This window comes from Callorhinchus milii, unplaced genomic scaffold, assembly GCF_018977255.1.
Source record: "Callorhinchus milii isolate IMCB2004 unplaced genomic scaffold, IMCB_Cmil_1.0 Scaffold7, whole genome shotgun sequence".
In the NCBI taxonomy this organism is placed as follows: domain Eukaryota; kingdom Metazoa; phylum Chordata; class Chondrichthyes; order Chimaeriformes; family Callorhinchidae; genus Callorhinchus; species Callorhinchus milii.
Window position 1 is genome coordinate 10291555 of NW_024704748.1, and position 26161 is coordinate 10317715.

Sequence of the window (26161 nt, forward strand, 5' to 3'; positions counted from 1 at the left end):
ATGTTGGCACTGGGTATATAGATTATTATCGGTTTACTAATTTTTTGCACAAGTTTCCAAAACAATTTTAAAAAGTAGGTTTAAGGAAAAAAGAAATCCCATTGGGTTGGTGTGACAGCAGTTTAAAGAGGCCTTAAACCTTCACTTGGCACTTTTGGCAATGAGAGTATAAATATTATGAACATAACATTCATGAAACAATCTGTCAGTTGCTTAAAGATATGTTTAGTGCTAAACTATTCCCCTCCACTCACCTGAGGGATTACATTCTTAATGATTTCTGTTTCCCGGAGAGTACATGAGACAGTGATGACTTAATAGTAAAACAATTGCATCAGTCACCGTCTTTAATATTGCTTTCACAGGTTTGTCTGCAGAGTCACATCTCCTGCTGCAGGTAACCCAAATTGAAAGCATCCAGGTTTCCCTGCACTCCACTTACCTGAACCCTTTTTGCAGTTGGATCTGCTACTGCCTGTCTCCAGAAAAAAAAGGCAGCACCGAAACAGCAGGATACAATAATGTGCACAAAATACAATGTCATCACACAAATGGTATGATGATGTCAGATGCACTTGCCAACCCTTTGGAGGTTTATTTTCCCTGATCACCACTACCAGAACATTGTTTTGGTTGCAGATGACAGAAAAATACTTCTAGAAAGTTTAGATGGATTGGTTTATTGATTAAATGTGTTCCCTTTAGTAGTGGACACTAAAGGAAAGCAGTGGACTCTCAAAACAAGATGCTGAATCAAACTTCTCACATGTACCCCCATTTTGGAAGGAGAGTTATGAAGTACAACTAAAGTCTTGTCATTTCAGTCAAGGTAGGCTGCTGTAGACATACCGTTCATTCCTTTGCTAAACAAGTGGATGCACTTTTATAGAGATCCGAGTTTTCCAATGCTAAAAATGTTACGTTTTCACAATAAGATTCTTAATTGATACATGAGCATTACTTTAATTTGTGAATTCTGATTCAAAACGGTGGTTTGAGACCACTGTTGTTTTACAGGCAAGTGTTGATGTAAGCAGGCTACAGGCTGCTGTGGAAGGGCCTAACATGGAAAGTTGGTACAATGTGGATTTTACTTTTGTAACTGAAACATGCTTTCTTTTCAGCTATTTAACTTTGTTGATTCTATAACCCCCAACTCATCCACATTGTCCATGGTGCTCAGAACAGTTTACGTCCCCTCAACTACTGCTGTAGTATTGTCCAGTAATCTAAACATAAACAAATTTGTTAATTGCCATCAACTCTTTCAAAGTTTGTTTACCAGAAGTTTGCTACTTAGAATTCTTGACAATTGACATCGAGGAAGATATAGATCATGAATATTTGTATAAGCCTACGGCAGTGGAAGAAACTTTTCGAATTTACATTATAACCTGCTCGGTTGTCAAACACTTGACAATGTCTGCAAAGCATTAAAAGGCATGTGCACGTTTAAAACACTAAACACACATGACCCAAGGCAAAATTTTATTTAAGAACAGTATTCAGCAGATGATAGCCACAATGTTATTTGAAGCAAACTGCACCACACACACACACACACACAAATAACCAAGGCTGTACACAGCACTCATTCAGAACATGCTTCAGGAGAAAAGCAGAGAGAAACAAAAGTGAGCTTACCTTCTATAAGGAAGAATGAATGAAGAAACAAGAAAGTAAAAAAATAAGATGTATATAATGATCCCAAAGAAGAAAAAGTACAAAGAAAATCTAGAAATATGTAACATTTTGAACTATAATAATACATTAAGTAGTTTAGAAAATACGTTTCAGAGAGAAGTGGTTTTGCTCCAACAAACATTGACACAGAAGGGATCACAATAAACTATCGTGCATCTGGCTTTTGGGTAATTTTAATTGGAGCAATTGAGTGATGTATGACAAAGAAGAATCAGATACCAGCCATTTTGAGTTTGAGTTAAATTAATTTTTCACTTGATAAGTGGCATTGATTCCAAGTTGAGTGAAATAAATGTACTTTTCAACACCATAAATTTAAAACAAATCCTAACATTAATATTGTAGTTTATAGGTTTGTTATCTACACTGTATTTTGAAGTTGAGATGGTGTAATTTATTCCTACGTTTTTTTTATTATTTATTATTTATTGTGATATGCTTCCTTTATAAATGATTGATCCAAGATTCAGAAACTAGCTATTGCCCGTAGTCTGACAAGAGAAGGAATAAAACTAAATGGAATGAAAAAAAATTCAAGTGATCAGAAGAAAGGGAAAGTGAAAACCTTAACTTGCAGAAAGATAGTAGGCAGTATCATTCTGTATACATAAGCAATTTCTTAAAGTATTGTATTTCTCCATTAACTCTTTTTTTCTGAATTAACTCCACCTACAGGAGATACACAAATAATCATTTACTTATATTCAACTTGCAGTGTGAAATTCTTGCAGTTAGTGTATTTACATTATCCACCCCCTCAATCTCAAGGCAGCTTCAAGTGACATGTCACAGGATGGAGCAAGGAACCTCTTGGATCACCTACCTTTAGTTTAATGGGGCTGCATACTTCAAAAACCTTAGGAACTAATCCTGTGAGTTGACAATATCAACTTACATTTATATAATAATAATCCCTCCAAAAACAAAACAATAATAAATTGGTCATTTTCAATCCATGACTGTTTGTGGGACATTGCTGTGCGCAATTGGCTGCCGCGTTTGCCCACAAATATAGAGTCAATTCACTTTACAGTATATTCTGTGAAGCCCTTTGGGACGTCTAGAAGACGTGAAAAGCACTATATCAAATGCAAGGATTATTATTATTATATAGCGTGCATTTAGAATAGGATGGTTGCCTGAAGCTCTTCATACAAATGGTGTCACCCAAGCTCCTGAGGGAGGGAGGTAGGGTAATGCGAAGGCTAAGCTACTGATGGTGGGACAGAAGGGGTAAAGAAAGACTGAACGTCCGAGTTAGCCAAGTGGCCAAGCTACCAAAACCTAGTATAAGCATAATATTGCTGCAGCATTCGCTTGTACTGTGCTTTAGTGGAGTCAAACAATGCCAGACAAATCTTAAGCATCTCCCATTAAGCTAGATAAAGCCGAGATTCCTCTGGAAAGTGTATGAGGTGGATGGTGAAAGCAGAATTAAGATTGGGCTTCATGTAAGCCCCTCCCCCCTTGTGGTTGAATTGTCTGTCAATGCTCATGGTCAAGAATTATATATAAATAATGGTTCCTTTGATGAGGTACCATGGAACCATATCCCAGTAGAAGGAAAATGGCCAAAGCTATCTGTCAGGAGAGAAAAGAAAAATTGGACAAGAAAAATTGTCAGTGAGAAAAAAAACTAAATAATGCTACACCAAACTGCACGCAGCTTCGCCCCATAACTTATAGAGGCATTCAGGTAACAAGCCAAGCGAGAGGATTCTTTGCGTTTGCTAAAATAATTATTGTTGATGTCTCCTTATAGAATCATAGAATATTACAGCACACAAGGAGGACATTCAGCCCATCGTGCCTGTGCTGGCTTTTTGGAAGAGCTACCCAATCAGTCCCACTCCCCTGCTCTTTCCCTGTAACCTTGCAAATTTTTCCTATCCAAGTACCTATCCAATTTCCTATTGAAAGGTATTATTGAATCTGTTTCCACCACCCTTTCAGGCAGCGCATTCCAGCCTGTAACAACTCTGTAAAAAAAAATCTCCTCATCACCCCTCTGGTTCTTTTGCTAATTATCTTTAATCTATATCCCCTGGGTACCGACCCACCCTCCAGAGGAAACAATTTCTCCCTATCTACTCTTTCAAAACCCCTCATAATTTTGATCACCTCAATCTCCTCTTAACCTTCCCTGCTCTCAGGAGAACAATCCCAATTATACAATCTTTCTAGAGGTAAGAATAATTGGTACTCTTTCAAAGCTTTTTTCTCCATTAATTTTTTTCCAATGCAGAAATGAATATAATAGCAGCTTACTTCATCATCATAATAAGTAAATGAGCAATTCAGCATTAAAACTCTTCCATCGTGCTGGGAACTTTACCTGTCCCAGTCTCAAGACATACCTTACTGGCCCATGCATCTTCATCCCAGGATGTGAGCTGCAACACACGAATAATCTCATTGATCTCAGTACTCATCTTTTCCACGGTGAAGTTGCGGTTTTTTAGAGCTTCTTCCACTCCTTTACCTTTGAATTGTTTTGTGGTCACAAAAATTTTAATAGCTGCAAAATATAGAATACAAAAGTGAATCTTTAAACTATTGTATGATATGCTGGATACTGAACCTATAAAGTTCTATCTATTTTACAATTATGCTGCATACCTATATGTAATTCACAACTGCAACAGTTACAGAGGACACAAAACAATGCACTAATTTAAAGTTTCATGTGAACACCCTTAACTAAAACACTGCACTATATCCTACCCTGAAGTTAATGGGATAGTCAGTTAGAATATTCTCTGCATACATTTTGTGCTTCCAATTGTGAATGCATCAGTTTTTATTGTCCTTATGGGATCGATAACTGGAAATAAAAAGCATTAAACAGCACGTTTAACTCTGAATCCTAGATGCAATTTCCGTATTCAAATGTCCCACCTTATACTTTCAGCAAAAGAAGCAAATTTACTTGAATTAATTTTTGAATTTGATAAGTTTGGGGGTGAAAAATCCTGAAAAACAAAATTTAATTCACAATAACCAAATAACATAATCAATTTGCATTTGATGATGAGGAAATGCAATGTATAGATAGTCCTCATTGTTTTAAATAGAGTCGATGGATGAAAAAGATTTATTTAATCCAGACTGATAAAATGTGTGGGTTACAAAGGACAGGGAAAGCGTGTTCTTCCACTACTCCTAATGAGTCAGCAAGGTTAATTCATAGACAGCACAGCCTATTTTCAAAATGGAAAAATTCAATTTCATTACCTGAAATGAGCACAGGAAGAAGCTCTTTAACTGTGTTCATGGAGTTTACCAACATAACCCTGTGCTCCTGGTGAGTCAGTTCCTGCTGTCTCTCATCAATCATCTTTGCCATTTTAGTCATCCCTAATTGAGAGAGGAAGCAAAAACTTAAAATATTTATCAAAGTAAATGATGTATAATTTGTTCAGAATTGATTTAATTGTTTAACTGGAGACTATAAATCAGGTAAAGTTTACCATATAGCGTTCATTACAATACAAAGAAACATCTACAACAGATTAGATTCCATACAATTAGATTCCATACAAATTAGATTCTGTCAATGACACTGAAATGCACCTTTATTATTCTCAATAGTTATTGTATGTTGATTTTGAGGAGTTTTAGCCAACAAATAGCAACCTATTTGGTTTGCTGCCAAACATTCTTGAAAAGATTCCCACTCCGTTCCTGGATTCCAACCTCCCTTCCCCCCATCCCTTTGCCCACTTTTTACAGTGATGCTCACTGGGAGATACGAAAAGGCACATACCCTCTCCTCCAAGATTTACCTCTTAAATACTAGGATACTTTATGATATGTCACTTTATGGGAACTTCAGGTTTCAACAAAGTGCAGTTACTAACCTGGACCCAGATTTTTGGTGTAAGTCACCAAATCTTCCATAGTTTCTACCACCTCGGCGACTGTGAGATACTCCAAGATCCCTTTGCAAACACGGATAATTTTGCGTACCTAGTAAAGTGTAGAAACATTTCCTCATTCTAAAAGCAAGCTTTAGGGCAATTAACTGGACATATGAATTGGTGGTTTGGCAAAAAGTATTGTATTTGAACAAAACGCATGTGTTATTCCTTTGTTCAGGAAGACTGAAAAGACTGAATAAATATTAAAATAAATTCCTACCTCTGCTTCATCAAATGTCAAAAGCAAATCTGAAGTTCCAGAGAGAATACCTCTTGATCCATCAATGAGGTAATCACGTGCAGGTACAGCATATGGATTATCTTTCAGCATCTGTGCAGCTTGGATAAGTTTTGCACAAGCATTCTCAACCCTGTGTATACCAAATAGTGGGTAAATTTAGCAAACTCAGAGAAAAACATGCATCTGATGAAATGCTTTCAGGAAAAATAGTTGCTGTAATAATAATGAGCTTATTCATCAAACACTAAACAGACTATTTCACAAGCACCAAAAGTTTAGAGTTGAAATGAATCATATTTGCTCAGTTCCCTGTTAAATAAAATAAATAACATGTAAAGCTAACTTGCAATTGGCCTTACAAATAATGTGCAAGGTCCTAAGCCATACTCCGTGGCCCCCGTCAACGTCTTCACTCCTGTGGATCTAAACTCCTCAACCTCCCTGAGCTCTCCCGCAGACTCACCAAACCAGTACACATTCTAGGCATCCGGTTCTGCCCCCAGCTCTCCTTCCTACCCCACATCGAGTCCCTGACCAGGACCGCCTTCTTCCACCTCTACCACATTGCCCACCTCCAACCATACCCCAAATGCAGCCGAAACCCTTGTGCATGCGTTTGTCACCTTCCGCTTGGATTACTCAAACACACTCCTCACCTGTCTCCCCAGCTCCACTATTCAAAAGATCCAGCTCATTCAGAACTCTGCTGCCCACATACTGACCGGGACCAAACTCTGTACCCACACCTCACCAGTTCTGGCCAGACTCCACATCACCAAAGCGATCGTCTTCAAGATCCTCACTCTCGTGTTCAAATCCCTTCACTCTCTGGCACCTCCCTAACTCCTCACTCCCCAATCCACTATCCATGTCTCCACTCAACTGGCAACAACCTCCTGCTCGTCCCTTGCACCCTCCGCCCCATCATTGGAGGTCACGCTTTCAGCCACTAGGCCCCAAAACTTTGGAACACTCTCCCTCAATACGCCCACCTTGCCCGTCTCCCCCTTTTTCAGTCCCGCCTGAAGACCTTCTTCTTCGACCACGCTTACGGCCATCAACCACCCCAGCTCAAAGTCAGGCTCCGCCACTGTTAAGCGCTCTGAGATGTTACCCTGCATGGAGGGCGCTATATAAGCGCAAGTGGTTGTTGTGGTTGTAAACCACGGACACACCCACAGAAACGTCGCACAAAAAAAATTAAAACTCCTTCAAACTAGGAGGGAAGAAGAGCAAATTAGAAATAAAAACACAATACGTCTGAAAGCTGATTGAACAAAGTGACAGTAATACTGGGTAGCAGATGCAGTTCAAGGGACTTTCCTTGGTTAACGTCATGTCATCTTTCCTTTTCACACAGTATACAAACCATAGATTGCAATTAACATAAAAATATTGACTAAGTAGAGGATAGCACCATTGATCACTTTGGTACAGAATACCAACTGTTACTTTAGCTTATCAAGGAATTATCACCCATACAGTTTAAACAAAATTCTTCTGCTAGTTATTCTGTGTCAGCATTTGGCATGGCAGAGGGAGACAACATTAGGAGAAACCACCATCAGGCTAAGATCAGATGTGTGCAACAGCTGAAAACTCCTTTCAGTGATATTAAAATACCGGTCAGTGTCATTTATCAGACTTTATTTGAACTTCTGGCACAATACCAGGAAGTTAGCACAGTTCCAGATATCTTTCTCTGTTCAGTGGTGCACAGTAATATGAAACTGACATCCATCATTATACTAGCGCCTCTTTGGCTGTGACATATGAATTCTGTTATCTATCATTTAAGCTTCAAGTAAATATAATTTATTGCTTTGTATAGATTGAAAAACTACAAACATTCAGGGTACCCCAGCTTAGTTGAGCACTGAACCTAGGATTAGAAAGTTCTGGGTTTACTTCTTCACTCAAAAAATGTATTAGGTTTTAAAAAAAAGTATTTCTTTGGGTGTGACTGACTCCAAGGAGGTCCACAGGAATCCAAGATGGTTCACCAGCCAGTCTGGCTCTTCAGTGATACTTGGAAGTCTAGATATGTTCTTTACTGTGTTAATCAAGCCCCAACAGATAGGATAGTGATAGCTGGACAAGTATTGTGATACTTAGCAACATCTTTTTTGGGACAGCTGAGTGTCCTCGAGCTGTTCCTCGAGCTTATGCTGTGGACAGCACCTCATTTATCTGCTAGGGATCTTACAGCCCTCTCGCCTCAATGTTGATTTCAACAATTTCAGAGCATAACAGCTCACCTTCCCCCTCCCCTGTGACCATTACCACATCATCTGGGTCCCAGACACACCTTTTCGCTCTCTGGTCTGCCTATTTTGCTGCAATTTCGCCCTCCACCCCTACCTCTTTGTTTTACAATATTAACACCTCTATTACTCTGTTTTGTTGCAACCCCCCCACCCTTGTTTTGCATCATTAACACCTCTTTAACCCATCATCCCCTGTCCTCTACCCCATTTGCTCCTTTGCCCTGCCTCTCTGTTAGCCTTTAAAAGCCTCTTCGTCTTCCTCTCAAGATGCCCCAGTTCTAACAAAGGTTCGTGGACCCGAAGTGTTCACTCACTTTCCTTTCTCCAGCCTGAGCTGCTGAGTGTTCCCAGCGACTTCTGTTTTTGCTTCAGATTTCCAGCATTTGCAGTATTTTGCATTTTGTTAACAGTAAGAATAATCCTTGCATTTGATATAATAAAATCCAGGATTTTAATGTGTGAAGTGTAGTGACTTTACACTGTATTTGTAGTCAAACACCATTTATCTGGAATGGAGTGTCCACTTCCTCTGCAGAAGGATGCACTCTGTTTACCTAACTGTTTAAAGTATTAGATGCAGGTTGGCAGGAGCACTGCTCTAGTTTAACCAACTAAAACTTCACAGCTTGCCACTGTCAGTTAAACATCCCGTTGCTTGTCTAGCTAGGACCACCCATCCATTAGACCTCCAGTTACTGTTTTGTTCTTCCAAATCCTGCCAATGACCTAATCAAGCCGGACTGTCATTAACCTTGGAGTACTGCAGATTCCCTGGGCTCAGGAACTGAACTAAAGAGACCCCCACAGAAGATGAACTCAGTTACAACATTCAGATGCCAAGCACATCACCTCACAACCAGCTCAGCTCCAAGAAGACCCTGCTTACCTCTCTCCTTCCCCAACCATCACCAGTCACAAGTTAGTCATTTAACATTTGCCAAACAAATACAAGATCTGTCAAACAATTCAACCTGATGATAGTGTTTGCAAAATATTTTAAATGACCTTTATTCATAAGAACCTACTCAATTGCATGGCTTATGCACACATACAAGAGAAACATTCTTTATTCTGATTGAATTCTTGAGGCATTTTCAGTGGTAGATAAGACCCTCGGTATAAGGGAACAGAATTCATGTCCTGTCATCAGCACGCAGATTAACTCAAAAACATTTGTCATTTCAGCTATATACAGCACATCAACTTCAGCCTTTCACGGTCCAATTCTGTCACACCACTCCATTTATCCTAGTATCCTCAACACCTACTAAACAAAATTTTACAGAGTCAACAAAAAACATACACACAAACATCTAAATCACAACTTTTAATGCTTTGATATTTAAAAAGGTGTTGATGATCAGGCTTCAAAACTGAAGATATATCAGGCACACTGAGTAACAAGAATTACGTGGTATGACCATTTTGACAACTCAACCTTCTGGCTCAATCTCAACTAAAAGTACCAATTTGTTCAACCCAGTTTTATGTATTGGGCACATCTCACCTTGCATTGTGATTTGGGTGGTGGTGGGGGGAGTAAAATGAGACAAGTATTACTTTCAAAAATGTAATATAAATTAAGCTGAATGCAAAAACCATTTGCAATATCAACCTCTTGCAATACCTATCATCTTTCCCGATGTTGAAAATCTAATCCAACAGGATCTATTAATCAAAGAATATTACATGGATTACACTTTAATGCAGGATGATGCATAAATCAAGTTGTAGAACAGAGGTTGCTTAGTACAAGTAGTTTGCGTAAAAGTAACACAACTTACTTGATGAAAGCTGGTGGCATATCTCTTTTCATGACCTGGTCTTCAGTCGTCTGGACAGTTTCTTTTCCAACCTGACAGTAACAAATGATAATTAGAATAATGATACTCATTCCGTGCAATGTTAATTGACAATCTGAAGAACAAAGCAGATCAAATGAAATTATACTGTACAGGTTACAGATCTCATATTTCAAAAAATTATACATTTCTGAAAGATCTTACGGCACATAAATAATTACACAGAATAAAACGGGGACTAGCTCATCAGCTATTTCCTCAGGTTGAATTCTTTTAAAATAAGCTCTACATAAACTTTACTCATAATATTTAAAACAAATTTACAGTACAATTGGGCTATAGGCATCATTTTAGCTTAGTATTTCTCCTAAAATGCTATAATCGGCACTTCTACATCTACAATACATCCTCTCCATCAACAAAAGAACATTATGGATTGCAGGAATAACCATGGACTCGAGATAAAAGCAGAGTAGCATTTAAGGATTTTTCCATTTACCTTATGTTTAGGGTTTCTGATTTTTGGGGTTTATTAATTTGATTGTGGGGCAGGGTTTTTTTTAAAAAGCAATTTTCCTTTAACAAATTTAGAGCGTTTATAAATCGGGGTGGGGGGGAGGAGGGCTTCAAGTGTCGTTATTGCAGTAAGAAGATGCGCCTTCGAACACAGAGGGGGAGAGGTGCCCTCATACACCGTAGTGCTTCCCAGATGGACACGGAAGAGAGAAAGAGGCAGAGAGCGGCGCATTCACAGTCAGTACACCAGGCACTGCACAGAACAGGGAGAGAAAACCTCACCTCGGAGCTGCATCAGAACAGGTATTTCCAGAGTTTTTTGGGCTAAGAACTGATTTCATTTTTTTGTATCATGGATGTTTTATCAGGGGGGTTGGTTAAAACCAAAAGTTCAGAAGCCCTATGGATGCTGTTGACGGCTTAAAACAATCAAATTGGTTTTGTTTCTTTTGTTGAAGTGTAGGGTGAGAGTACAGGTACTTTGAAAGCTAAAAAGAGCAGTTGAGAGTTGCCTTTGCTATTCAATATGTTGAATAAACACCAGTAGAAATTGCAGTTAAAACTAACGCAACATCCCAATGTGTTGGGAGTGCTTAGTAAGTGAGGTATTTGCCCTAAACATGCATGCATTTCTGTATGATTGGTATATTACAGGAGTCTCAAATTACCATTACAAGTTAGAGGACATATCCAGACAGTTCCATCTATTTTATTATAAACAAATTACTGTATGTAGACAGAATGACAGCTTTAAACCAAAAGCTTTAAAAGCCCTTTATAAAGACTGGCATGCTTAACTGGCATTATTTCTTACGGGCTCAGATCTCTCATTTCATTGTTATTAAAATGCCTTGACAGCTCAACTTATTTAACATCTACAACTGCACAGAAAAAATCCATTCACATTCTCAAGTGTATGACAGCATTCCAGTTTTGGAGTGGTCTTATTTTTAGAACCAGTTAATTAGAAACAGGAGGGGGATCATGTGCAATGGGGAATTCTGAACAGACGTTACTAAGACGCAACACTGCTACTTAGGATTTAAGAATTTTCAAATATGCAATTCTGACAAGGTCATATTGAATGAATGGAATTACTTTTATAAACTGTTCAGTTCTTTGAATTACTTCATGACTTCTAGAATCATTCTTACTTCCACGCTCTGTAACCTCTCCAATTTGTGTAGTCTAGTTTAACAAGAACACCAAGAATTGGTGACTCTTTGACTTGGTCAAATGCCTTCAATAAACATCCAAGGGAACAGTTAGATTAGTTAAGAACAGGTACACTGTGAACTGGAAACGTAACTGAATGGCCATCAAATCACACCCAAATCCTTTTCCTGTTCCACCTTTGTTCACCAAAGCTCCCCATTGTGTACACAACTCTCATTTCCTGTTGTGATGGACATAATCTTCCATTTATTGAAACCCAAATCCATCTGCTATTCATTAGACCATGGGTTAAATCATGCTAAAAGGCTTCAGTATGCTATCAATTTCCTTTATACCAGTTGCATGGTTGCAGAGCTCAGTCCAAGCAGTCTAAGTTTCTAATTTAAAATGACTAGCTTCCTCCACATCATTTGCAATAAATGTGAATAACAGGAGATGAAAACAATCCCCTGCGGTGCTCACTGTTTTTTTTAATGTTAGCAGCCTATTGCAATGCTGCATTTCAAATCCAGGCTCCAATAGACCAGTTGTAAGCTTTATATATATTTAGATTTTTATAAGGCAATTCTATACCCGCTGTAGGTTTTATTATAGACACAAGCTTGCTGAAACAGGATTAAAACATTAAATTCTATTTTACACCACAAAACACAAAAGTAGCCATAATCCCAAGAATGATCAAAAAAACACTGACATCTGAAATTTGAAAATATTGGGGGAAAGTCAATTTAAGACTGCAATGTAATTCATTAGCTCACATGAAGTTTGCACTTAAGTATTGCAATATCCTAATTTAATTTCATTTATATTTGATCCACACTTACAGCTGCTACAAATGTCAAAATGTACTGTGGAGAAGATATGGTTAAGCAGCATTTTTTTTTCCATTTTGCAAAGCAAATGTGGAATGCCACAAATAATGACTGTATATCTGAAGATTAAGTTAATATCCTGGAGGATTTGTTGGGATGCCCTTAGGTCAATAGTGAAGAACTTCACGTCCTCCCGACATGAAAAGCGCTTTACAAATGTCATTTTGTTGTATTCTCTTTTCTAGCATTACCCTCCCCCATCACTTTAAACTCATGAGACTCCAAGGCAGCACAAGTGATGCAAACTCCTTCTAAAGGTTAAATGTTACCAGCAAATACTCCTGGAGATTTTTATTGGAACTGCTTTTCTTCCAACAATATCCCAGCTGACCCAATATGCAGATTTTCTCATTCCTTGTGATCTATATCACTGTTACATATCTGCACTCTTTGAGATGATAAGTGATCCCGTGAAACAAACCTTTAGACTACCAACAGAATGTGTTGTGCTCTCTGCTGTACAAAACCATGCAACAGTCGAACAATCACACGTTTTAGCAATAATACTGCTCTATTGCACCCATTTCGCCAGTCAACCACTCTGAATTCTCGATTTTAGTAAATCCTTAACCTAAAATTACATACAGTATTTGGGCACTTTTGAAATGCAGCATTTAATTAGTAACTACTACCATAGAACACAGATCAAAATTCAGACTGCATGACTTCAGCAACTTTTACTTAAAATGTATCACAAATTTCTTGCAACACTGCTGGTGAATGCTCAGGCTATTTGCAGATCTCAAATTAAATTGAATCATACAATGATCGGAAACCACATTGGACTGTTGCTATAACTTCTGCCACTAAAGGAGAACTGTCCATGAATCTATCCATACATAGTTTCCTATGGAGTCCTGTAGCTCAGTAGTTAGAGCACTCGCTTTGCAAGTGAGAGACCTGAGTTCAATTCCAGGCAGGGCGAAACCTTGGGCAAGTTTCCTTACTCCACACGCCTAATAATAATCCCTCCAAAAAAACAAAAACAATAATTAAATTGGTCATTTTCAATCTACGACCGTTTGTGGGACATTGCTGTGCGCAATTGGCTGCCGCGTTCGCCCACAAATATACAGTCAATTCACTTTACAGTGTGTTCTGTGAAGCGCTTTGGGACGTCCTCCCGACGTGAAAAGCGCTATATCAAATGCAAGGATTATTATTATTATTATTATACAGACAGCAGTATGAGAACTTAATTCATTATTATGTAACATTAGATTATGCCACATTTAAGGCAGATGTCGTCAGATAGCTGATGAGGAAACTATGAGGACTGGGGCAATAGGTGCTGGAAAGCGGTATCTGGAGTTTGAGTTCATAAACACACGTTCATACATCCAGCGCCTGGAATCCACCTTGATTGGTTTACAGAGAGGTAAGCAGCTGCTGCTTAAGCTCCGTATCTCCAATTGGTGGAACCATTGCCCATTGGGAAGGGACATGCATCCGAGATGTGGACAAGAAAGTGCAGGTTTCTACCCCAGAACCAAAAAGGGATGCATTGGGGGAGGGGGAAAGAGAAGGGAAGAGGGTACAGAGCAAGAAAAGGACAGAATGGATTTTAAATATAAATAATTCCACACCAACTGTCAGTATCATTCATCTGCATCTACTCCTTCAAAGTACCCAGTGGGGAAGCTATTGACCTGGAGTATTTTGGTGAGTAATCTGGAAAAAGGTTTGCAACTTGTTTGCTACTAACAGCTGTATGTCAGGGTTATAAAATTAACTCAGTGCACCTGCCACCAGAGATGCCTTCGCTGAAGAAGTGGACCATTGTATTGCTGAACCTTTGTCATCCATAAGTGAACAGGCAGAACAAGCCTCTTCCTTTCTTAAAGATAACAGAGAAAGACATATCACTTCCACAGAGACACGTCTTCAGGAATTCTGACTCTTAACAATCTCTCAAACTTATTTTCACAAATAATCAACTGAAGGCCAACTTGTGTTTCTGTACCTCAAGGTTGACAGAAGCCATCAATGAATCATTCTTAATGGTAGTTTAAATTTGCTTAAGGAAGGCAGTACCCATCCCTGGCAATAGTCTTCTTGCTCTGTTGCACAGTTGATTGGAAGATGTCCTGCACTCCAAGGTTTGGAAGGCAACTTGCATGAGCAAAACCAAGTTAATATTCTAAAACAATTCTCTTTTTTATTCTCTATGATACTGAATGCGTAGAAGGAAAAATGCTTTTGTGATGTCAGTATGTTATAAATATTTTCTGTTCACTTCTCAATTCTGTTTCTATTTACAAGGTCACAGACGAGAGGGAGAGGTGAGCTGTTATGGTCTGAAATTGTTGAAATCAATATTAAGGCCAGAGGGCTGTAAAGTCCCTAGCAGATAGATGAGGTGCCGTTCCTCGAGCTTGTGCTGTGGTTCACCGGAACAGGGTAGGAGACCATGGAAGGAGAGGTCAGAGTGAGAGTGGGAGGGAGAGTTGAAGTAGCAAAAAAAACCAGAAACTGAGGGTTGTGCTCGTGGACAGAACGGAAGTGTTCAGCAAATCAGTCACCCAATCTGCATTTCGTCTCCCAATGTAGAGGAGACCACAATCTGAGCAGTGAATTCAGTAAACTTTATTGGTGGTAGTACACGTAAATTGCTGTCTCACTCGAAAACTGTGTTTGGGGCCCTGGACATTGATTTGGGAGGAGGTGAACTGCAGGTATTGCATCTCCTGCGCTGGCATGGGAAGGTGCCAGGGGGAGGAGAGCAAATGTGGGTGGTGATGGAGGAATGAACCAGGGATCCATGGAGGGAATGGTCCCTTCGGAATGCTGAGAGGGGAGGGAAAGATATTTTTAGTGGTTGGATCATGCTGAAGGTGCCGGAAATGGTGGTGAATTATTTGTTGGGTGTTGAGGCTGGTGGGGTGGAAGGCGAGAACTAGGGGGACCCTATTACGGTTCTGGGAAGAAGGGAAGGGGTAAGGGCAGAGGTGCGGAAAATATGGCAGATACAGTCAAGGGCCCTGCCTACCACGCAATTTGCGTTCTGATTCTACAATACCAGCTGGGCTTACTTTCTAACTAGGCTTACTTTGCAACAAATAATGTGAGTATTTTGAGGGTTGAATTGAACTAGAAATTGTGAGTAATACAAAGGACAATAGCATGAAGATAATTTTCCTAAGAACTGTATAAAAAAGCCAAATGTTCCAGAACTATTGCCAAGCAACATCCATTTGCAGAATTGTCTCCCCAGTGTATAGCCATTTGTGGGCTTTGTACATAAAAGGAATTCTGTCAGTAAGTACAATGAGATAATAAATTGGCAACTGTCCTAGAAGCACTGAATCCCAGCATATTTCTTAACCATCAGAATACTGACATGTTAGTTGGATTCTTAACACTTCCTTTTTTCAGCCACACTTCGCCACTAAATGAAACGTGACCACAAAAAGGCCTCTTGCCAGGTAAATCACCACACATATTGGGTTGTGCCCAATGGAAACCCAATATGTAGGTTTCTAGAAAATATTAATATAGGTTATTACATTAAAAGTTAAAAGTTAGAAAGTAAGCCCAGCTGGTATTGTAGAATCAGAACGCAAATCGCGTGGTAGGCAGGGCCCTTGACCGTGACCCCCATATTTTCCGTACCTCTGCTCTCACCCTTTCCCAAGCGCTCTGACACACCGTCCGGTGTGGAGGGCGCTGTATAAATCCAAGTTGTTGTTGTTAAATTGGTTTGTTTTTTCCTCTCCACTTCCGCACCTTATTGTGGAGACTTTATCCTCAACTATGAACTCGCCCAATACGTGGCACACTGGAATGTAACACAGTTTGCCACAAAGTCCGAGGTAGATATAATGAATTCACTCACGGATCTCAAACAGGCCTTCAACAAGAGAAATCGATCAAAAAGGAATGGAACAATGAGACCTCTCAACACGGGATGTTCTTTCTCCTCTCAAAGTAGCCATGGCTGAGGCAGTGTTGACTGAGGCCAATGGAAAACAGTCAACCCACAGAAAAAATTTAAAAAATAGCTTTCTTCATGTGAAAGAACATCATGAATTTGAGCACTTAACACCTAGTTGCTACTGACCACAATCCAGTGCCTTCACCAGAAAGTAAAAACAGTACTGTATATTCTGCTGCAAATTAATCCCTCTTCCATAGTAAAAAAAAGTCACTGAGAACAGACTCACAAGAACAGAGGAACGCCTAGAGTCATTACCTCACTCATAAAGTCACCATTTTCAAGAAAAGAAACTTGAACCTTTCATTAAAAAAAACTTCAATTAAATTGACCTCTGTGTAATGATGCCTTTACCAGTCTTTCCAACTCTTCCCTCCACAACCTTCAGATTATTCAGAACTCTGCATCTCGTGTTCTCTCCCACACCAAGCTCCATGAACCCATCTCCTCTATCCTCTCCCACCTCTTCTAGCTCTCCATTTCAGTTTTGAGGATCAAGTTTTAAATCCTTTTCCTCACCTTTAAATACCTTCCTGATCTTCCTCCTCTTCATCTCTGTGACCCATTGACACAATAATAATCCTTGCATTTGACGTAGCACTTTATCACCTCTTCGAGACGTCTCAAAGCTTTTCACAGAACATTCTGTGAAGTGAATTGACTATATTTTCTGAGTGAAACGCGGCAACCAATCGCACACAGCAGAGTCCCACAAACAGTTGTGGATTGAAGTGACCAAATTATTATTATTTTTTTGAAGGAATTATTACCCTGTAAAGCGATCTGCCAATTGACTAACAACCAGGTTCCTACTTACTGCTAGGTAAACATTGGCATGTGGAGTAAGAAACTTGCCCAACATTTCGCCCTGCCAGGAATCAAACCCAGGTTTCTCGCTTGCAAGGCGAGTGCTCTAACTTCAAGACTCCCATACCAACCTGTCCGCTCCTTCTGCTCAGCGGGCACACATGTCTGTTCCATGTCCTCTGCCTTCCCCATCATTGGCAGTCGGGCCATCAACCTTTCTGCCCCACCCTCTGGAACTCCATCCTGGAATCCCTCTGTCTCGACCGCTCCTTTGCCTCTTTCAAGGCCTGTCTCAAGACCTTCCTCTTTGATCTTGCCTTCGGCCATCCTCCAATCCCCACCCCCCTGCCTTTGACCTCTGGATTCCAACCCCCAGTTCGGGTACAAAAACCTTTGTCCAGCGCCCAGGATGTTCTTCTGTAATGAAAGGCGCTATACAGATGTCAAATGTGTTGTAGTAATAAAAATTTCAATAGTTTAAAATCACTGGATCAAATATCAACTTTCAAATTGCTGGAATAAAAATAGAATCTTCTCCTCAGATACTGAAGGAATGTCATGATAATTTAATTACTGCATTGCAAGTTTATGGTTCAACCAATTAATTTTCATTCCATTAAAAAAATGTACAACACAATTGTTAATTAAATACAACACAATTTATATTTTATAGCGCCTTTCACATCAAAAGGATGTCTCAAAGATCTTAATTAAAATGAATAATCCCAAAACATATTTTAATTCTCAGTATTGCATGGAAAAGTCAGTTGTTTTCACTATGCATTTCTGAATGGTGTAAAATATTGCTCAGTTCTCTCAAGGGCTGCTGCAGGTAGGCACACATTTGAATTAACTAATTATGCAACCTAATTTGACAACACAATAGCCACCGGGGGGGTGGGGGGGCATGTGTGTCTTTGTGGTGTGTGACTATGTGGGGGTCAAGAGTCTCAAAGAGTTCAGAGGAGTACTGTAAAGTATCGAGACCACATACTGCAGTGACTGTAATGACTATAGATGAACGTGGCAGCAATGTACGGAGGGCAATGTCCCACAAACAGTCAACAATCAATTGCTGACCAGGACACGGAGAAACTGCTTTCAAATAGTGCCTCAGGATCTTTAAAGACCACCTGAACGGGCAGAGAGATCTTGGCTTTACATCTCATCTGAAGGATGGCATGTCAGACAATGCAGCACTATATGGAATGTCAGCCTAGTCTGTACCTGGAGCTCAAACCCACAACCCTCTGACTCAGTGACAAGAGTGCTACTAATTGAGGCAGATTGACAACGAGCTGGATGCTTTAAGTTGTGATATTTTCAACAGTACCATTGCCATACACGCATTCATAACATCGAGGCTTGACTACGCAAACTCCTTGCTTCTCGGCCTCCCCAACTCCTCCCTCAATAGGCTGCAGATCATCCAGAACTCTGCAGCCCGTGTCCTCTCCCGCACCAGGCTCCGTGACCCTCCCCATCCTCCGTTCAGCGGGCTCCAACTTTTTCATGTCCCTTGCCTCGTCCGTCTTACCATTGGCAGGAGGGCCTTCTGCCACTCTGCCCCTACACTCAGAATTCCATCCCACAATCCCTCCTCCTCTCCCCTCCCTCCTTCAAGACCCTCCTCTTCGACCATGCTTTCAATCACCCTGCACCCCCTCCCTACCTCCCCAATGCCGACCCCCAGCTCGGGTCCGAAACATTGACTGTCCAGCACCTTGGGATGTCCTCCCGACGTGAAAGGCGCAATACAAATGTAATTTTGTTGTTATGATCAATTATATTGGCTTCTGCATCTCTCTTTCATCCTCCATTTCTCCTCTGCCTGGGAAAATGAACTCCAATTTTGCTCATCCTTGGATGCAACTTGACTGGTAAGCGTTCCAAGTTGGAGCTACTCTGATAGACTGTGAAACAATATCTGCTCGCGATCCTCTGCGGCCTGGTGCCTGGGAGCCTGTGATATATCCTAAGAGGAAACATTTAAATTTAGAATTAAGAAGTTAAAAAAATGCTGACATCCAGAAGACTGAAAATAAAACGTAAGATACCAATATCAAACTGAAGTGCATTGAAAGTCAATTTAAAAATATAGCCTGGCACTAAGAAACAAAACCAAATGTTTGTAACCAGATATAATGTCAGAAATTAAGAAGCAATCGCTCTTCTTGATAGTTCTTCTGAGTACAGTATTTTTCAGCGGAAGGCTTTTATTGCGGTACTCCATCTTCCTGTAGATAAGTCTGTCTCACTATATGGAACAACAATGAGCCATTAGAAAAGGTTATTCACCAGTTTTCCCAACTTCCTAATGGGTAAAGTCCTGTGTGCTGTTAAGCCATGTAAAACAGGATCACAGGCTGAACTCTCAATCTGTGCTGAATTAGCTGATCTGTAGGCCTGCGTTGCTGGCATCTTTATTTATTTTTTCCACTATTGCAATTGATTTTAAAATTTAAAAAAAACGAATTCCACTCAAAGTAACATACTACTACAAACTGAAATTGGAGCCTTGGAATACCACCCATTGTAAATCAGATAGCAAGGTGTGCTTGGGAGTATTACAGAAGCTGGATCTGTTTTCATTATAGCAGAGAAAGTTGAGGGAAGATCTGATAGAGGGGTACAATATTATTAGGGGTTTTGACAGGCTAAAAATGGAAAAGTTATTTCCATTGATTAGGGAATCAGTGACTAGGGGACATTTTTAAAAGATAGCCACAAGAACAGGGAAAGGAGAAATTGGAAGGACTTTTTTTTCACCCAGAGTTGTTGGCATGTGGAATATCCTGCCGAGGAGGGTGGTGGAGAAGGAGTCCATTGTAGCTTTCAAGTGGGAAGTAGACAGGCATACAAGACAAGGCTTCAAGGAGGTTTGAAGGAATGTGGGGATAATATGGGATTTTCCTCTGTGACCCAGTGCAGACTCGATTGGCTGAATGGCCTCCTTCTGCCCTGTAGATTTCTGTGTTTCTAAGAACACCTTCCAGTGGATTATAAAACAACACTTCAGCTCACAGTCAGAATTTGAACAAACAGATCCTGGCATTCAAACAAGCCAATTCAAATTCATGATTTATTCTTTTGTGCAGCTAAAACTTGTTTCCAGATACATGAAAACTACTTCTCCAGTAGCTATTGCTTCACCACAGCAAAATGATGATGTTCAAATGACAACATGACATGCCACTGAAGAGATTGCAAAATACCATCAACCAGTGACCATTTTAAATAATAAAATACTTTATACACAGTTCATACAAATTAGCAGGATAAGAAAACACTTAAAAGTGAGCAGTTGTCCAAACTAACTTTTCTCATTTTCACATGATGTCCATGGTATTCTTTCCTGATATGGCTTAGGAATGAAGTATTCCACAGTAGCAAGATATTCCTTGGTGGTAGTGTACTGATTTTCTAATATGCATACTGGAAGCTTTTTGGTGGGACTCGAAATGTATAAAGCTGGATGCATTAAAAAGCAACCAAGCTGTAAACATAATAGTTTAAGGAGTATACACCAGTTGAATCTGAATGAATTCTGTTTATTGAACGAGTACAAACATATGTTCCTTGAACTGAACTTTTTTTTAAAACACTAAACTTCAGACAAGTTTGAAACTACATTTTCAGTTTCCCTTTCAGCTGTTATCCTACAATATACAGCTGAACAACTAATATACAAGACTGACTAAAGACATTTACAAGAGCTTACATTAAACAACTCCAGAAGTTTTCCTTTTAAGGCATCTCTCTTCCAACAACTAAACATTTCCTTAGAAGGCTATTTCCAAGTCTGCATTTTAAGACTTATTATTTAGTTTAATAGATAGAACAAAATGTATTCCACCTTTTTTTACCCGTTTTGCTTCATTCCATCAAACTCTACATTTTAATGTATTCTATTCTTGACAATTCCTGGCTAGATTTCCACAATACTGTAATATCAATGGGTTACTCAGTAAAAAAGTCAATCAAGACATGAGGAAGCCAATTACAACAATTTACTATTCTTGCCTGTAGAATATTGTATAAATCTCTGATGCTGAACTTGTGAGTCTGCAGTTCGTCAGAACATGAATTAAATATATTTGACCTGCTCACTGAAAATCTACCCAATGTACTGAACTACACTGAATACATGACAGCTTTCTGTCACTAAGCTTTCCTATGCACCACGTCAGCTTCATTCTTTTATTGTCTATTGTGGCTTAACATTTTGCAAAGCAACAAACTGGCCTTTCAACTCTGGAGTAACAAGCCCAAATTGAGAGGATAATAAAATTCTTACATTTAATTTAGTGCCTTTCACGCCAGGAGACATCTCAAGCACTTGGCAGGATTTACTGCAAGTTGCAGTGACTATTTTTTGTCGGTGAAACATGGCAGACAATTTGCACACACCAATGTCCCATGAACAGCCATGAAGTGAATGACCTATTTAACTTGGGAATTGTTGACCAAGATACCGGAGAAATTCTCTTCTTTCAAATAGCACGATGGGATCTTTAACTGCACCTGAACAGGCAGTCAGGCCCTTGGTTTACCGTCTCATCAAAAGGACTGCACGTCCAAAATGCAATAGCTTCAGCTGTACTGGAATGTCAGTCAAGACGATATGTGTTTAAAGTCCCAACATCGGCTGTGAATACACATCATTCTGACACAGAAGTGAGAATTCTATCAACTGAGAACCACATTGAAACCAACACAGTACTTGGCCAAAGGCTATGAAAGAGGAATTTCTTTTTATGAATCTCATCCACAATTTTCACCAAGAATCAGATTCACTTCTCCTAATTGATCTATTACTAGTATTTCATCACAAGCTGGTATCACTCATTTCTCTTATTTCTCATTTGAAAGGATTGTCTGTTATTAGGACAAATAAGTACAGATTTTAAACTATTTCAGTGTGATTTCTTCATGAATTTTTAATTTGAAATGATGGAAGTTCGTTAAAGTTTGCTAAAAAAAATGTTACATTCTTGTACTCCTTCACCCTCACTCTTTTAAAACGTGATTTGGATTTTTATATAAATTAGTTTAACATACATTAAACTGGATACATTTATTTTCAATCTTACTGCAACACATTGCAAGTACAAAATGTCACCATTAATATGAAAAAAGTACATAGATGGTATTTTCTGAGCTAATCAGCTAATTCTTCATCATTGCTGGCTTTTTTGGTCAGCTGGGTATCTGAGATATGCCGAACCTCATCACCATGCTCCCACCCTCACTGTTAAAATTGTGCATGAGCAAAATAAAAATGACTGTCCCATGTTATCTCTTGCAGGAAATCCTAGTTTACAACTTCCCTCCGTTTCCCACCCCCAACCATTTCACCACACAGCTTCTAACTTCATAACTGACAATGCACACAAAACTACACAGAAAGGAAAAAGCAGAACATAGCAAAAGTCTACCAGCACTTATTATTATCCTCTAGCAAGACTTCAAAAGACCTGAATTTTAAAAATTACTTCGCCATCAATTTTCTTTAATGATGGAAGCACAAGCCCAAAGCAAGGAACCTTCTCCTCTCCATTTAAAAAAAAGCAAACCCTTCTAAATTGCTCTACAAAACTAGCTTTGTAAATAATTAATCCAATGTAGATAATTAATCTACACCCAAACAAAGATACACTGGAATATTTCATCACTCGGCAGTGCCTTGCTTTAATCTTTGCCATTAAACAAACAGTTATCACTGATCAACGATCTCCCAGTACAATTTCTTCTTTTTAGACATAGAAATAGCAGCAATGTTATTCATTCCATGGATCAATTGCACTTTTTACAGGCAAAAAGATTTTCTGTGGGCTTATCCCCAACATATCTGGTAGGGCATAGCAAGGAACATTGTTCATTCTTGCACTTCTTGATTCAAAACCTTTTAGCTGGCTTTGTGCAAGGTAACATCTTCTAAATATAATAAAGGGTTCACTATCTCCTCCAATATTTCGAGGTAAATGTACTGCACAGAGCCAGATCCAAAATTTGATCTGATTCTTTTCAATGATGTGTTAGTTGACTCATCTGAGGAAGCGAAGCCATGCTACAATTCACCTCAATGTCACTGACGGAGGAAAAAAAGGCAAATCATCACAAATGGTTGAGAATTTTGAGAAAGACACCACACAGTGCTTCAATGCAGGAGCTCAAAAGATATTGGGCTCAAATCTACAGCAGGTCTTAGAGCTTGGAGGATGACACTCCAGTGCAGTGCTGGGGTTGGGGGGGGGGGACATTGCATCGTCAGAGGTGCCATCCTTCAGATGAGACATTAAACTGAGGTCCGCATTGCCTGTTCAGGTATATAATAAAAATCCCATGACATGATTTGAAAAAACACAGGTAGGAACAGTGTATATTCTGCATGTGGCTGAAATCTTACCATGTCCTGGTAAGAGAAAATTGGTCATTTACTTCATGCCTGTTTGTGGCACACTGATGTGTGAAAATTGGCTGCCTCATTTACCAACTAGTACACAGTCATTTTGTGAAGTGCTTTGAGACGTTCAAATGTATGGAAAGCCTTTCAGTATGGAAAAGCATACCGAAAGGCTAATTCCAACGCTAAACATTAAAAAGACTGACCTGGAGAAATGTTCTAAAACTCTAGCCAGCACTCTCAGCTATTATTCAATCCATTTTTTAAAAAAAAAAACTGTTGTAATACAAGTTCAATGTGAACAAAGGATTAACTTGTAGAAAACCCTGACAGGTTTTAAAACTCAATACATGTTCTGTAATCTTATGTGTTAATGAAAGATTTTCTGCAATTTATCTACTTTAATTTGGAAAATGTAATTGTTTGAAAAAGATATGATACTGCAAATGAAAACTTAAGTCAGTATAATACTGATAAATAACATCCAGTTCTATAATTACTTAATTTCATTGCACATATTGGAACATAGCAATAATGAGTATGCCAAGATGCCCTTTTATACAAGGCTTTCAAATGCCTCATTTCTATGCAAAGCTATTCAATAAAAGCCACGGACACACATGAACACAAAAAAATGAATGTGATCTTTCTGATGACAATGCTTTCATAGTATGGAAAAAGTAACAGTAGTGATAGTCATACCCAAAAGGTCAAATGTTCACAACTGAACAGAATGAAATACCATGGAAAACATTGCAATCACTTCAGGCAGTGCAAAGCATAAAATCTTCTTTGGATAATTTTTTAGGAAAAAATGTGCTTAGCACAATGAAGGATTTTTAGTGCTATAAAATGGTCCTATTTTAGGCACCCACTGTCATAGACAAGTATTCCAGGTTGGATATACACCAGTTAGCTCCCAGTACTCTGCCCCAAGCTCAGGAGACTCTATACCCCAGCTTTTATATTCAATATTAAAAAAAATCTGGATAGTTTCTCAGGATTTGTTCTACACAAGTGGAACCTATGCCATCATCTGGAATATATAACATCACTGTGTATATGTATTTGTGATGACAATAGGGCACAGGTAGGAACAGTGTATATTCTGCATGTGGCTGAAATCTTCAACTTTTTTAAAAAATACTCTTCTTCACATTTTCCACTGCTAAATCAGAGCTGCAGAGGCTCTGCCTGAATACAAGGCAAGTTTACGCCAAGCTTCCCCCCCTCCATGTAGCAAGAGCAGACTGTAGTAATTTAATTTCAGAGTTATTTGCTTTTGGAGTTTGTGATGTCATCAAAATCCAAGAATAAATTAGTCCCATTACTGATGTCAATAATTCTACAATTCAATTTAAAATTGACATCACCATGCCAAGTGATCAGATAATAGTCCCTGAGACAAATGGAGGAACAAATGCCACAGACAATCCACCACCATAAACATCTGGAACACTTAAATTCTTTATATGCTTACTGAAAAACATTAAAAAAAACGTAAAATATGCAAATATTTCAACGCTACACTTTTCTTCTATACGCTCATCTATCTGATCCATAATAAGCTAAGAAAACGAGATCATCACAATGAAACCAACGAGTCAACCACAACGTTTTAAAAAGGCTTTCGGTAAGTTTTTGCAACTCCACAATGTGAGGCCAAATGTCTTTATTTTCATGTGCAAATATCAAGTGTAACATGCGTGGAATTAAAACAAAATCGCAAAGTCGACACGTTTCCTGACAGCTTCATTTGCCTAATATCATAGTACTTCAAACTGAGAAGTCGCAGCTGCACTGCTCTTTCAAGTGTTGAAATGGTAATTTTAGTAGTGCCTGTGGTGGTGGTGGGGGGGGGGGGGGGGATGAAGAGCTCCTCCGGATAGTTAAGTTGCAGCAAAAGTCGATTTTGCATTGTAACATTTATGCAAAGGGTTCGACAAGTTTCACTTTTATATCATTGATATCCACAACGCTCGTACCCAGTGCCTGTTGAGCTTTGCCAACCCCCAGTCTTCCTGTATCTGTCATTGAATCCGCCCTGACAAAAAGGTAGGCTCGAACCACTTGATTTTGTTGGGGTGTGTGTGTGTGGGGGGGGGGGGGGGGGGGTGGGGGGGGGGGGGGGGTGAGGGGTGGGGGGGTGGGGGGGGGTGCAGGGAAAGTTTGAATGATTCAACAGTCACAGAGAGTTCGTTTTTCAAACGAGACGCACTGCATAACGGACAAAAAGGGGGAAGAAGAAAAACCCAAAAGTGTTATTAAGTTTCACATTTCTGCAGTTGCCAACCTGCGGGCGGCGTCTGGACCCCGAGCTCAACCGACCGTTTGGCGAAGAGGAAACAAAAGCGTTTCACAAATACTCATCGGGTTTTGCCCAAAAGGCAGAATGCAACACGAAAGCTGCATCAATATGCATCGCACATCACTGGCAACGATGCTGCATCGCCTCCTCTCCTCTCCCTCCTCTCCCCTTCCCAACACAGGCGGCTTGACATCGCCGCATACAGATC

At 39.5% G+C, this 26161-nt stretch overlaps 1 protein-coding gene across 4 annotated transcripts in view; it reads right to left on the minus strand.

Moving 5' to 3' along the window:
* vcla (vinculin a) overlaps positions 1–26161 on the minus strand; it is a 52791-nt gene that overhangs the window by 25978 nt on the left and 652 nt on the right. For 2 of the 4 annotated variants that reach the window (XM_042336714.1, XM_007898681.2), the window contains exons 2-7: positions 9917–9987; positions 5845–5995; positions 5565–5673; positions 4939–5061; positions 4062–4222; positions 1645–1647 (exon numbers count right to left, since the gene is read on the minus strand). In XM_042336714.1, the coding sequence (XP_042192648.1) occupies positions 1645–1647; positions 4062–4222; positions 4939–5061; positions 5565–5673; positions 5845–5995; positions 9917–9987 (618 nt within the window). The remainder of the gene's footprint in view (positions 1–1644; positions 1648–4061; positions 4223–4938; positions 5062–5564; positions 5674–5844; positions 5996–9916; positions 9988–26161) is intronic. The other 2 variants (XM_042336715.1, XM_007898682.2) reach the window with 1 other exon arrangement.